Raw genomic sequence first — 13545 nt, forward strand, 5'->3', positions numbered from 1 at the left:
TTCTCACAGTGCAGGCCGTGCGCCCAGGGCCCTCCAGTCAATGCCCCACCTCGCCCAGTCTCAGCCCCCAGAGGGCCCCCCCTCCCAGCTGCACTGGCACTCCTACAACTGCACGGAGGACCGGGACTGAGCAGCTCTGGGCTGGCCACTCCAACAGGACCACATTTTGAGGAGTGACGCCCTGGACAACACCACCTCCAAGCAACCTCAAAACAGGCAGCGGCTTTCGGTTGCCCTTTTCCTCCTTCCTATTTCCCCCACGTGCCTCTTTTCATCTCTTCGCTTGTATGGTCACTGCGCGGAAGGGGACTCAGGGACCCAGGGCCCCGACTCCGTGTGGAATGGTATGGAGAAGCCTGGGTCCTGACAGGGCACATGGCACCGTGGAGCACCGGTGCCCGGCTTCCCTGGCAGGGCCGCTTTCTGTTTTAAGGATAAGTTCAAGTTGACTCACCAAGTCAAAGGCTGGGGAAAGAACACCCCAGAACTGAGAATCACAGGCCTCCGAAGCCACACAGGACTGCCCCGACGCCAGAGACAGTTTCTATTTGCAACAGCAAGCCTAAAAAGCTCAAGAATAAAAATAAAACTGACAGAACTGAAACCATTCAGCGTACATGGGCAGCACGTAGCAGCTCATGAGCATTTTCCCATGTCGTCCTCCAAGATGCGTCTCTTAACAGCTCCTAAAAACATCTGATAAGAGCAGACCCTGATTTAAAGAACATTCCCCCCGCCCCATGCACCATTATTGTAAAAAATACCCTGATGTTTTCACATAAACTTGTCTGACTCTGTTACATATATATGCTAAGTAAATGACGGAGAATGAAAACAATTTTCAATGTTTTGAAAAAAAGAAATACAAATACCTGCATTTCAAATGGTAAGAAATAACATGTATCTTTTAAAAAGGAATTCAGAGGTGCCTGGGTGGCTCAGTCGGTTAAGCATCTGATTTCAACTCGGGTCATGATCTCCCAGTTTCTGAGTTTGAGCCCTGCATCGGGTGGACAGCACAGAGACCACTTTGGATCCTGTGTCTCCCTCCCTCTCTGCCCCTCTCCCACTCACTCTCTCTCTCTCTCAAAAATAAAAAAATAAAGTATAAATAAAAAAGGAGTTAAGCTAAATTCACACAGCTAGAAACCAAAAAGTGTTACTTGGATGATGGAAGGTGGGGAGGGCAAAGCAAAGAGATCAGTAGACAACGTATTTTTCTAAGCACTGCCTCACTTACGGCTGTGCCCCTCCACCCTTAAGCCACATGGTTCGTAACAAAGGATGAGGGGACAATAAACCCGTACTCCTTAAGCTTCCATCAGGTGTCTTAGGTCCTGTGTAGTAAATGTCCTCCCATTTTAAAGATGATTAAGGTAGGATCACATACTCAGAAGACAAACTAATGGAAACTCAAACCCAGGTCTCTGGGCTCCTCGGGAAGGTCAAGCACAGACAAGAACAATCTGTATACCTGGGGGCACCTGGGTGGCTCAGTTGGTTAAGCATCCAACTTCAGCTCAGGTCACGATCTCGCGGTTCGTGAGTTCAAGCCCCACATCAGGCTCTGTGCTGACAGCTCGGAGCCTGGAGCCTGCTTCAGATTCTTGTCTCCCTCTCCCTCTGCCCCTCCCCTACTGGCTCGCTCTCTCGCTCTCTCTCTTTCCCTCTCTAAAATAAATAAACATTAAAAAAATTTTTTTTATTGAAAAAAAAAAAGAGTAATCTGTATCCCAATAACAGACCCAAACAACCATGGAAACGTTCTTCATAGAGTCGACTTCCCAATCTCATGGCCATGCTCCCTAGAGGTGCTGCTGTCTGCTATCAGAGGTCAGGGTCAGAGTCACATTCTGGTAGCCTTGAGAAAAGCCCCCGCCCATGAGGAGACAGCTGGATAACTGCCATGAGCTCTTCCAGCTACGAGGACGTCAGGCCCCCAGTAAACACCAAGACAACCTATATTCTCGGAGCCCCTGTATTTGGCTCCCAAACACCCGGCAGAGGGGACGGACAAAAGGCAGAATGTCCACCCCTCGTGGGCCCCAACCACCTGGAAATAAAATCTAGTGAGGGCACGAGGCCAGGCAGCAAAAGCACCGTGCAGACGGTGTTGGTGGCAGAGTGAACCCAGGCGAGGATTAAATCATCTGACACTTTTAAGTACGTACCTTTTTTTTTTTTTAATGTTTTTATTTTTGAGAGAGACAGAGAGAGAGAGAGAGAGCATGAGCAGGGGAGAGGCAGAGCAAGAGAGGGAGACACAGAATCCGAAGCAGGCTCCAGGCTCTGAGCTGCCAGCACAGAGCCCAACACAAGGGTTCCAACTCACAAACCGTAAGATCATGACCTGAGCTGAAGTCAGATGCTGAACTGACTGAGCCACCCAGGCGTCTCTAAGTACATACCTTTTAAAGCAATTTCTGAACCACTGAAAATATTACCCAAATAACAAATATATTTCTTACAGCTGGCCAGAGAACTCAACATCTGTAAACCTTGGAAAGAAGCACCCTGCTCAGCCAACAGACTCTCTCCCTCTGGCTTTCAATAAGCCAGTTACTGGATTCAACGCGCCTATCTGAACCAGCCCTCCCCCCTCACTGGTCCTCTCCTTGCACCCCCATGCATGTCCAGAAACAAGTGAGAAGTCTGGGAAGTGACCCTCAATCTCACTCACCCGCCACATCCACCCACATCCCATCATCTGTCTCCCCTTGCCTTCCACTACTAAATTAATCCCAGCCAGACCCCATCACCATGACCACCACCACTGCAGGCCATGGTCCCGGGCTCCTTCCAGAAGACCCAGTTCTCTGCCTTCCAGCCCAGTCTTTATCTAACCGTCCTCCATATGCCCTGCAGTGGGATCTCCTGTCATGCCTTCTCACTGGAGCACACGCCTCTCCGACACAAAAGCCCTTTAATGCCCACTGAACCCACGCCCGTGAACAGATCACCAGCCCTTTCTAGGTCTGGCCCCACCGCCCTCTCCGGCCTGACTACTTGCCAACTCCATCGGGGCCAAGGACCCAGTGTTTCCAAGCCTCTCACAGACAAAAGACCCCCTTGCCCAGCTTCTGGGTCCTTGTTCACATGTGCTCTCTGCCTGTAATGACATTCAAATATCTTACCCGCCCCCCCAACCTAAGCTGGGTATATCCTGTATCAAGAAGCATCAACTTCCCTACAAGGCTTTCCTCATCCTCTGTCCACCCTCCCCTAACCGTCCACCCCTGTGTCCTCACAGGCCCCCACCACAGCACAGACGAGCCCTAGACCGCCTGGCACGCCCCCTCCAGCTCTCAGCCCATCTTTCCCTTTCTGCTTGAGGGACCACCACCCAACCTCCTTTCCCGAACGGTTCGCACAGGAACAGTGCAAACATGTATACAAAGCACTCCAACATCTCAAGCAAGCAACAATTCTGGAGAAACCCGGAGCAAAGGCCTGCCGCCTGCCCGGCAAGCTGGGGGAACTTCTTTCGTCCTTGCCCACTTGAGAAACAGCGGCTGCTCCGGGGACTGGGTTTCGTAATGTCTGGATTCTCAAAGAATTTGGAAGGAAGACAGTGAATCTATGACGGGTGGCTGTACTTCCCACACTTACAGCTTGTTCGTTTGCATTTTAAAATACAACTCCGGCCCCCTCTCCTGCAAACAGCCCTCTCCTTCTCCCCTTGGGCTTTGCAAACTGGTGAAAGCCCCCATAATGTGCGAGGCAGGGATGCAAAACACACCTTCCCGAGGATGCTGAGGCTGGAGGTGGCAGGACAACAGATGAGTTGTTCTTTCCAGATCTCCTTCCCTTAAGTTCAGGGCTGCCCTAGAAAGGGGCAATGGGGTCCAGGGACAAAGAACCTCCCAGGCTTCCCTCCCAAGCCTTCCCCACAGATCAGGTCAGAGTGGAAAATGCTCCCAAGGTAACGCCATCCTTCAAGGCTGATGCAAACTTCCTGCTTGGCCATCGGCAGAGCCCTAGGCTCACACCCTAGGCCCCCGAGGCCACAGATGACCCAGGAGGTCAAGAAATGTTTTCTCCAAATGAAGGCTCAGTGGGTGGAGGGACACTGATGGCTGTGCCACAGCTTGCATTTGGTCATTTCTGCAACCTGTGTGTTGCAGGAGCAGGAGCAGAACAGCCTGGGACATAGGTGAAGCACCTGTCGGGACCATGGGTTTGAACGTGGCTCTCAGCTAGGCTCTGTCAGGTGGACGAGGCCTATAGCCACGAGCAAGGCTTACCCTGCCTTTCTCTGGGACGCCTTCCTGACTTCATCTCTTGCACGCCTGTGCAAGTGACCCCCACCAACTCTGGCTCTGGATGCCGATCGCAGACTGCAGACTTCAGAAGGAAGGAACCAGGCTTTGGCATGGTGAGTCCCCCACACCCGCGACCTGGCGCACCGCAGGCACCCAAGAAAGATGCGCTGAATGCCGCTACGGGGAGAGCCCAGTCTTCCCAACCCACACCTGCTGGCCGTGAGGGGCCTCAGTGGCTAAGCAAGGCCTGAAATGGAGGAGTCAGGGCGTGTCCGGCATCCTCATTACAATAATACCGAGGAAGAAACCGAGGCAAACAGGTGCCTGCGACCATCACTGTCATGACAGGCAGCCCCTCCGGAGCTGGGAGCAGAGGGCACCCCATCTCACAGTGTGCCTCACTCTCCCCTTGTCTTCTTGCCTGAGCCCCGACATTAAACACAAGGCAGCACTCCTCCCGGACTGGGGGCTTCTCCTGCTACATGAGCAGAGAACAGCAGGTTTTCCTAATTACAGCACCACCTGGCCTAACAGGCCCAAGTTAAGGGACACCAGTCGGCCCGCAGACAGGCCCGTTGCCAAGGCTTTTCTGGGTCTCAGTGGCCGCACAGGCCCCAGCGTCTGGATGGCCTAGGAGCCAAGCCACTGCCCCCTCGGAGATGGCACCTGCCTCTGAGCCCAGTTCTGAGAAGTCAATGGGGTAGCGTCCTAAAGCAGTGGCCTTCCAACCAAAGCCCCCAGAATAAATGTTTACAATTACGTATCTTTTTGTGCATTTTCCAGTTGACATCTAAAATTTCTCATCGTAAGTTTAAATACTTGGAAAGGATGTAATTTCCAACATACTGTAAATATTAACATTTCAAAATAAAACTGTTCCTGTTTCTCTTTTAAATGGATCCAGTGGAATCTAAATACCATAGCGATTTGAGGTCCACCACCATCCATCCTAAAATCACAGAATCCAGTGCCTCTTAAAACACTGGGAGATTTAGAAAAGTTCCCTTTGCCTCCTCCAAGCCCAATACCCAACCCGCATCCTTCAGTGAATTCTATGGTAAAAGGCCTTTTACTGAGTAGTCTATTACACTACTAGGCAAAAAAGAACTGTATGTATATAAAGGTTTCAATTTTTTAATTTCGTGTGACCATTAAGCTCTAAGTGTCAGAAATTTTCTTCTGGCTTGAATTATTATTACAATTACTATCAGTACATAACGGATGCACATGACCGAAACATCACTGACTGTACAAGGAAAAACATCACAGCTTATTAGGAACACATCTCAGAAGAGACGAGTGGGAATTTTTCAAAAGTATTTCAAGTACCCACAGATGAAGGCAGAGCTCACTGTCAGTTGTATTTTTCAATGTTTATAGATGCAAGCGCTAACACCCCTTCTTCAAGCAAAAGGATGGGATGGGAAGAGATTTACATAGCAAATTCTCTGAATTCCTTTAAAATTATATGCTAAGAATTATAGTCATTTGTTATCAAAAATCATTTCTAATGCTCTATCAGCTGACAACTCGTTCAGATCCTCTTTCAATTTTGTTGCAAGGGAAGAACTGGAGAAACCTTACCTGCCCCAGGGGGACCATGGGTGACAAGGCCTAGGTGGGTTTTATGCCCCAGGGTCGTATCTGCCTTGACAATGTAAATAACAAGCTTGCTGTGTGCGAAGCATGGTGCCAGCTGCCTTACCCAAATTAACTCAATTAGGTCTCAGGTGATCCCGGGGGACAGGCACAAGTATTGTCCCCATTTTACAGACAGGGAGACTGAGGCTCCGAGTGGTCAGGCATCTAGCGCAAGGTCACACAGCCAGAAACCTGGGCCCAGGTGATCCTAACCCTCACTGCTGCATGCACTGCCTCCGCAGAAGCGGGAGGAGGCCAATGTGGAAAGGGTGCCAGGAAGGAGGGTTTACAAGCTCCTTCCCAAGCAGATGTGGTGAGGAAATGAGCACATGAGGAAGTTGAGGACCTGCAAATTTTGCTTTCTTTTGTTTTTGTTAATTTTAATATTATTTATTTTTGAGACAGGGAAAGACAGCGTGCGAGCGGGGGAAGGGCAGAGAAGAGAGGGAGACACAGAATCTGAAGCAGGCTCCAGGCTCTGTGCTGACAGCAGAGAGCCCAATGTGAGGCTCGAACTCATGAACCGCGAGATCAAGACCTGAGCCGAAGTCAGACGCTTAACAGACTGAGCCACCCAGGCGCCCCAAATTTTGCTTTCTTGAATGTGCTCCCATCCTACCTTGGAGAGGTTACCCACAGATGTTTCTATCAAGTAAACGGTATCAGTGCCTGGTACACCACAGTCCCCGATAAATGTCGACACTCACGTTGTTACTACTGCCTTTAAATCCCAGGCAGAGAAATAACTTCCCTGACGGGAGGGTACCTTGGGATCTTACCAGCACTCTACAGTCTCGGTTCCTGACCCCGGACCCCAATATCCTTTTTCTAAATAGAAGCCAAAGCCCAGGTGACAACAGGCCTGGAAACAGTCAATAAATGGAGCAGAAAAACCACGGGCTCTGGAGACAAACTGACCCACAGTCAAAACCCAACTCTACCACTTACCAGCTGAGTTCCCCCAGGGGAAGTCACAACATCCTGAGCCTCAATGGAGGCTCGTCTCTAAAATGGGCATGAAAACACTACTCGTGTCACTGGATGGCTGCACAAAAAGGGACATTGCCACTGGGGGGCCAGACACAAGAGATACTGGGTGTTGGCTGACGGCACGCTTCCTCTCCGCCCCCTCAGTCACTGACACCTCGTATCTGGCGAGCACCCACCATCTCCAGCACCCAGCGGCCCACCAGCCCGGGGATCTGGCGCACAGAGGCCTGGCTAATTTTGAAAACCCAGCCAAGTGCCTTGGCTTCCAGATTTTGCAAAGAGTCTTTCTCTACATCTTGAAATTTCAAGTTCTCCAAACACTCGGGGCTGCCAGGAGGAGGTGAACAGGGAGGTGTCGCGGTGGGTTTTATTTTTAGATACTGGCATGGAAAGCGTCCAGTTTGGCTTCTCTCTGGTGCCCGGTCACCACTTCCTCCCCGAAGTCATCACCAAAAGGAACAGCAGACACATCAAGGAAGCATTTCGTAACTCTTCTGCCCGGTACACTTCGTAACAATGGCTCCAAGGTTTTAGTCCTGGGCGCCCTGGTGGCTCAGTTAAGCATCCGACTCTTGATTTTGGCTCAGGTCGTGATCTCACAGTTTGTGAGGTCCCAGCCCCGCGTTGGGCTCTGTGCTGACAGCATGGAGCCTGCTTAGGATGCTCTCTCTCTCTCTGTCTGTCTCAATCTCTCTCTCTCTCACCCTCTCTCTGCCCCTCCCCCACTCACACTCACACATGCACTCTCTCTCGCTCTCAAATTAAAAAAAAAAAAAACTTTAAAAAAAATTGAATAAATAAATAACTAGAGGTTTTCATCTAAACCTTCCCAGGAAGCCATGTAAAAGCAAACACACTGAACCCCCAGGTTATTCCTCACATCCTGAAATTCCAAGTCCCTCTCCCCTCTTTTCCCCTCCCCCCCTCCCTCTTTTGGTAGGGGTAGTGGCACCCTACTGTGTTAGTCTAAGATTTTCCAGGACAGGAATCAGGTATTGGGGGAAGGGCACATTTTTCCCCCTTTTAAGTAACGTGTTTATTGGTGAGCACGTGAATTCACTTCCTCTAAATATCATTCCCCCGCAGAAATTTCTTCGTGAACCTGGACAAGCGCTATAGTTAACCTCAGGGAAGCACCTGGACCTTCTCTTAGCAACCTCCAGCTACAGCTCCAACTTTAAGGCCAGGACTTGATGGTGGGTACAGCAGCATCTGCAAAGGATCTGGTGACATCCAAGGTAACCGTAGGTAAGGACTAAGAGACCAAAATAAGCCAAAGCATCCTGGAGCAGGACCGATCTGAGACACCTGGCCCCAGAATGACCAAGGTACAACTGCACTTCCTCTGCCCACTGTTGGACCCCTGATAGGCATTATCAATCAACCCCTGCCCTCAGCCACTCACAGATTTAGATTCCTCCAGGCAGCCACTACCAATCAATCAGAAGCGGCCCCGAAAGCATACTTCTCAGCCATTCCTGAATTCCGACTTCCCTCTTTTAATGTGTAAGAAATTAAGGTCCACAGAAAAACTCAGTGCAGATCACACAACTTTGCAGAGCCAAAATGAGCCTGGTTGAAAACTCTACAGTTGATGAGGGGCTTCCAGAAACTGCCTCCTCCCCCAAAACCAACCTCAGCCTCCAGGTGACAAGTTCAACCTGCTACAAGGAGGGAGACCAGAGGGAGACCAAGGCTTCCAGACAGAGCCACCCAGCCCCACCCCACCAACCACCCCCAATGGCCAATGTCAGAGCAGGTACATCTATTTTGGGGCCACAGAGCCCGCCCCAGGCCCTGGGAGGGATTCTCTCTCCATCCATCCCTCCTTCTCCAGCCAATGAGCACCTGACTTAAGTTGCCCCAGAGTGAGGCAGCCCAAGGGTCAGGAGCCCCCCATACTGACTCGGTCCACCTTCCAGGAGCCAGTGGCCCACAGAGAAGATTGGGTGTCACCAACTGATAGCAGGATGGGGATGCACCTGACCTGGGGAGGGGGAGGGGGAAAGGAGAGGGGAAAGAGTACTCTTGGAGATGATACCACTCACAAGAATGGTCCAAGATAGGAGAAGACTCACCCTCAGAGGGCTGAACAGCCAAGGCAGGGGCCCAGGGGGACTCGTGCTCCCTCAGCAAAGACGGAGGGCAGGCATGGACCAACCGTGGGGGCATCAGGACCACGGATGTCTGGCGGGGTGGCTAAGCTCCCGCACCCTGTACCCCCACTCCCACCCAGAGCCCCACTTCTCCCCCAAGCTAGCTCCTTCCACTGATGACCCCACTGCAACTCCACAAGACCCAGAGACCACCAAGCATGACCCACGTTCTGCCAGGGCAGAAACCACAGAGATTCCACAGGGGGAGAAGTTAAAAATGACATGCAAGTGAAGAAGCTAAGCACCCAGACTCTTGGGGCGCCCGGGCAGCTCAGTCGGTTAAGCATCCGACTTCGGCTCAGGTCATGATTTCACGGTTTGTTAGTTCAAGCCCTGCGTCGGGCTCTGTGCTGACAGCTCAGAGCCTGGAGCCGGCTTCGGATTCTGTGTCTCCTTCTCTCTTTACACCTCCCCCACTTGTGCTCTGTATCTGTCTATCAAAAATAAATAAATGTAAAAAAAAAAAAAATTTTTTTAAAAAGCACCCAGATTCTTGAGGGAGAAGGGGAAAGGGGGCCCTAAAAGGCCCACCCACACGAACAACAGTGAAGATATGGTCTGTACTCACCTGCACGACTTCTATCCCCCGCTTCCTGTGGAGAGAAACAAAGAAAACAAAGGTTACTCAGGCAGCCAGGAAGCATCCTTCCAGAACATTCACTACAGCCAGCTGATGGCAGGACAGCCTGCAGCTGCACCTCTCAAACAGGATCCCCAGAACAGCCGCATTTGCAAAGGGAAAGTCTGCAAACTCCTAGCCAGTCCTCAAGGCCACCTTCAGGCAGAGAGAGAGAGAGAGAGAGAGAGAGGGAGAGAGTTGTTTCCTGAGAGGGACTTGGCTGTAGTTCTACAAGGACCCCAAGTTTGCTGGTTTTCCTCATAGGCATCCCGCTCTCCAATCTCAGGGCCAGCCCTTCATGGGCACAGCTCCAGCCTGGATCACCCCTGTACCCTTCCCTCCACCTTATTTACCCCCAATGGCCTGACCTTCCCTCCTGGACTCAACCACCTCCCATGGCTCCCCATTTCTTCCCATATCAGGTCTACTACCTCGGCCTGGCCTCCCAGGTCTGCCTCAGCCCATCTGCTCTCCCACACTGCAGGAGTTCCCCAAACCCTTCAGCCCTGCTCAGTTCAGTGCAATCCTGGCCATCTTTAGCCCCCACTGACCCCCTATGCATCCTTCCACCCTGACTCAACCATCACGGGCCTCGCCAATATTCCTGCAAGCCCGGGCCCTGCCTCTTCCATCTCTCACCCACAATCCCATGGCCAATATTCACCTACACACATGCCCTAATGACCCCACCCCATTACAGACAGGATCAGGGGCTCTGAGCAGTGCACAAAGGCCCCCTGCCACACACCCACCTTTACCTCCCCTGCCCTACATTCCTCACTGAAAGCCTTTGGGCACAGGGCCATGCCCCTTCTCCAAGTCTTGGTCCACACTTTCCAGCCGAGCTTTCAGGATGTGGCTCAGACAGAAGTTCTCCCAGGAAGCCTTCCCTGACCCACGACATCCTCGCCCCACTGACCCACCCAGAGCCAGAATATTCCCGAGAACTTGGGGCTACCACTATATCCCAGCCCTTCGTTCCAGAGCCCCAGTGGGCTGTCGCCTGGGGCAGGATGCTAGGGAAGGCGCAGGATGCATGGAATGCAGATGGCTTGCCAATGGCCATGCCCACAAGTGTTTTCCTGAGAAGAAAGGCTAGGCCGCCCACGGATGCTCAAAGGACCCGTGACCAGGAAAGGTCAGAAATTAGAGCAGGGACTATGGCAGATTCAATGGCTGTGTGTACCCTGTGCCTACTTACGGGGCCCGCCCGGCATACAGACACTCCCTAAACGTAAGTACATAAACACCTCGCTCGGGTTCCCATGCCCAGACTGGCCCAGCACTCAGGGGCACAATAAATGCGACAGCCATCGCTCGGGCCCTGGAGGGGCTCACGGTCTAGGGGAGGAGGTGGGCACAAAGCCCCCGGGAAGTCTCTGGGCACCAGTGAGTGGGCACCGACACCATTCCCTCACACAACACAGCTGAGGTGACAGCTACCAATCTCACGTTACCTTCTGAGAGCCGGGCACCAAGTGGAACCTCCGAAGGAAGCCACGAGGTCAGTCCAAGAGGGCGGACCGGCTCGCACTGCAGGATACGCCAAACCGGCCCTCCCCTTAACCCCCAACAACCTCAACACAACCTCGGGTCCCAAGGAACCCAGTGGGAAAACTACAGTGGTTGATGCTCCCCGGGGTCTCCACCATCACTCAGCTTCTCTAGAGTTCCAGAAGGAATGACAGCCAATACCGATGTACTGCCATGACTTCATGGAGGGTAGACTGGGCACAAGAGCACAGCCCTGGGCCACCAGCACCCACAGCAGGGGGGCAGACGGCGCCCTGAGAAATCTGCACCAGCTCACAACCCACATCATCTCTGAGCCCTGTGGACACCTCAATGCATTGGCCTCATTCCCAGATTGTCCCGCCCCATGTGAGCATGGGTGATAGGAACCGGTCCTAGGGCACTTGGCTCAGGACTGTGACCAGCCAGGTAAGGTTCAGTGTGACTCCACACTTTGTCCCTGCCCCAGGACAGAAATTTCAAACAGCTAAGGGAGCAGCCCCCCTCAGCCAGTCCCAAAGGACTTGGAGCCACACCTCAGGAAAAATGGACAGCACTGAAGGAGACAGAGGGCGCAAGTAGACGTGACCCGCACCAGGTAGAAAAGGGCTTCCGCTGGGCTGCAGCCCAGACCTGGGTTTTCCCTCTTCGTTAATCCTCACGGCATCCCGATTATCCCGGCGTGTGGCTCTCATCTCCTTATGAAGCCAACTGCGGGTCACTTCCAATCCGTCTACATCTGACCTCATCCCAGTCAGCTCTCCCTCCCCCGGTCCTAAAAAACAAACAGGATGCTAACTTTGAGCTAACTCTGAAAACACAAGAGACCCATAACATAAAACAAAACAGTAATCCTGAGAACAGGCAGGCTGAAAATCTTAAGTGTGGCTGAGCTGTCAGGGGCCAGACCAGTTCCTCTGTGCCTCAGAGCTCCAAGAACAGGATAAATTGTGACTCTGGCAGAAAGGAGGGGGCGCGGCTCCCCTTTCAGCCCACATCAGGCCACACAAGTACGCGAGACACCCTCAAGGCGAGGGCAGCTATGGTGTGACGGATGCTCTCTGCTCACTGACGGCTTCCGCAGCCCAACCAGGGAGGGGCAGTGATGACCCATTACTCCGATGAGCAAGCGGAGGCTGGGTGATCTCAGGAAGTGCGCGCAGTGGCTCTGCAGCCAGGCTCGCCCACACCTGGGTGGCAAGCGACAGGCCCAGCAGAGCCGGCACAGGAGACACTGAGATGGACCAGCCTGGTCTCCATGCTACAGAGCCTCGGTGTAAGAGGGGAGGCGAGGAGGCCGGCAGAAAACCACATGGCCCATGGTGGCAGGACCCTACGCACACCACTGTGGCCCACTTGGGAAGGGAGAACGTAAACCCAACCCAAAAACGACCAACAACCCTCATTTTCCAAACAGCAGGCTCCTGAAATCCCAAACGTTCAGAATTTGGTTCAGGACGCCCAAGGGGAAGACGGAGGGGAAGATAAACCAGAGAACTCGTTGTCAAGTGATTAACTGCTCCCCCTGAAAACTCCAGTCCCTCATCGCACCCCACAGACGTCCTCAAATGTGCAGTGTTCCAGGCTGTGGCTGTTAATTGCCACGCTGTGACAGCAGAAGACCAGTAGCAACTTACACACCCTAAGAGACCTTTAACAAACCACACGTGGTCAGAGAAATACTAGGCAGTGAGTAAAAAGAATGCAGAAGTCCTCCATGCACCCTCAAGGCTTTCTCGCTAAGACACTGCTATGTGAAAATACAAGGTGCAAAACCCCGTGTGCGGTGTGCAATTACCTGCGTTCAGAACAGCATCCAGCACAAGAAGGAGGGCTTGCATATATACAGAATGAATCTGAAAGTACCACAAGCAAACAGTAGTGGGATGGCCTCTGGTCAAGGGCAAGGGCAGCCGGGGGGTGGGGTGAGAAGACTTCTTTTTCACTGTGCTCTCTCATGCTTGAGCTCTGTGCCACGTGCATCCAACAACATATTCTCAAAAACTAGAGGAGTGTGTTTTTTGAATTGTCTTGTAAATAATAGGTAAAACTCCAGTGGCGCCTGGGTGGCTCAGTCGGTTAAGCATCTGACTCTTGATTTGGGCTCAGATCACGATCTCATGGTTCATGAGTTCAAGCCTCACGTCGGGCTTAGGATTCTCTCTTCCTCTCTCTCTGGCCTCCCCCACTCACTCATTTTCTCTCTCCCTCAAAATAAATATTTTAAATAAATAGGTAGGTAGATAGATAAATGAATAAATGAATGAATGAATGAATAAAGGTAAAGCTCCAGCTACCAGCATTCTCAGTACTTGGCATAAGGTAAATGCCTGATAAAGCATGAGTCAATCAATCAATCAGTAAA

At 52.0% G+C, this 13545-nt stretch overlaps 1 protein-coding gene across 3 annotated transcripts in view; it reads right to left on the reverse strand.

Annotated features, from left to right (window-relative positions):
• The window catches only part of ITPK1 (inositol-tetrakisphosphate 1-kinase), a 179439-nt gene that overhangs the window by 127486 nt on the left and 38408 nt on the right, over positions 1–13545 (reverse strand). For all 3 annotated transcript variants that reach the window (XM_060620602.3, XM_060620605.3, XM_060620603.3), the window contains one exon: positions 9618–9642. In XM_060620602.3, coding sequence (XP_060476585.1) covers positions 9618–9642 — 25 coding nt within the window. The remainder of the gene's footprint in view (positions 1–9617; positions 9643–13545) is intronic.

Source organism: Panthera onca, chromosome B3, assembly GCF_046562875.1.
Source record: "Panthera onca isolate mPanOnc1 chromosome B3, mPanOnc1 haplotype 2, whole genome shotgun sequence".
NCBI classification, from domain to species: domain Eukaryota; kingdom Metazoa; phylum Chordata; class Mammalia; order Carnivora; family Felidae; genus Panthera; species Panthera onca.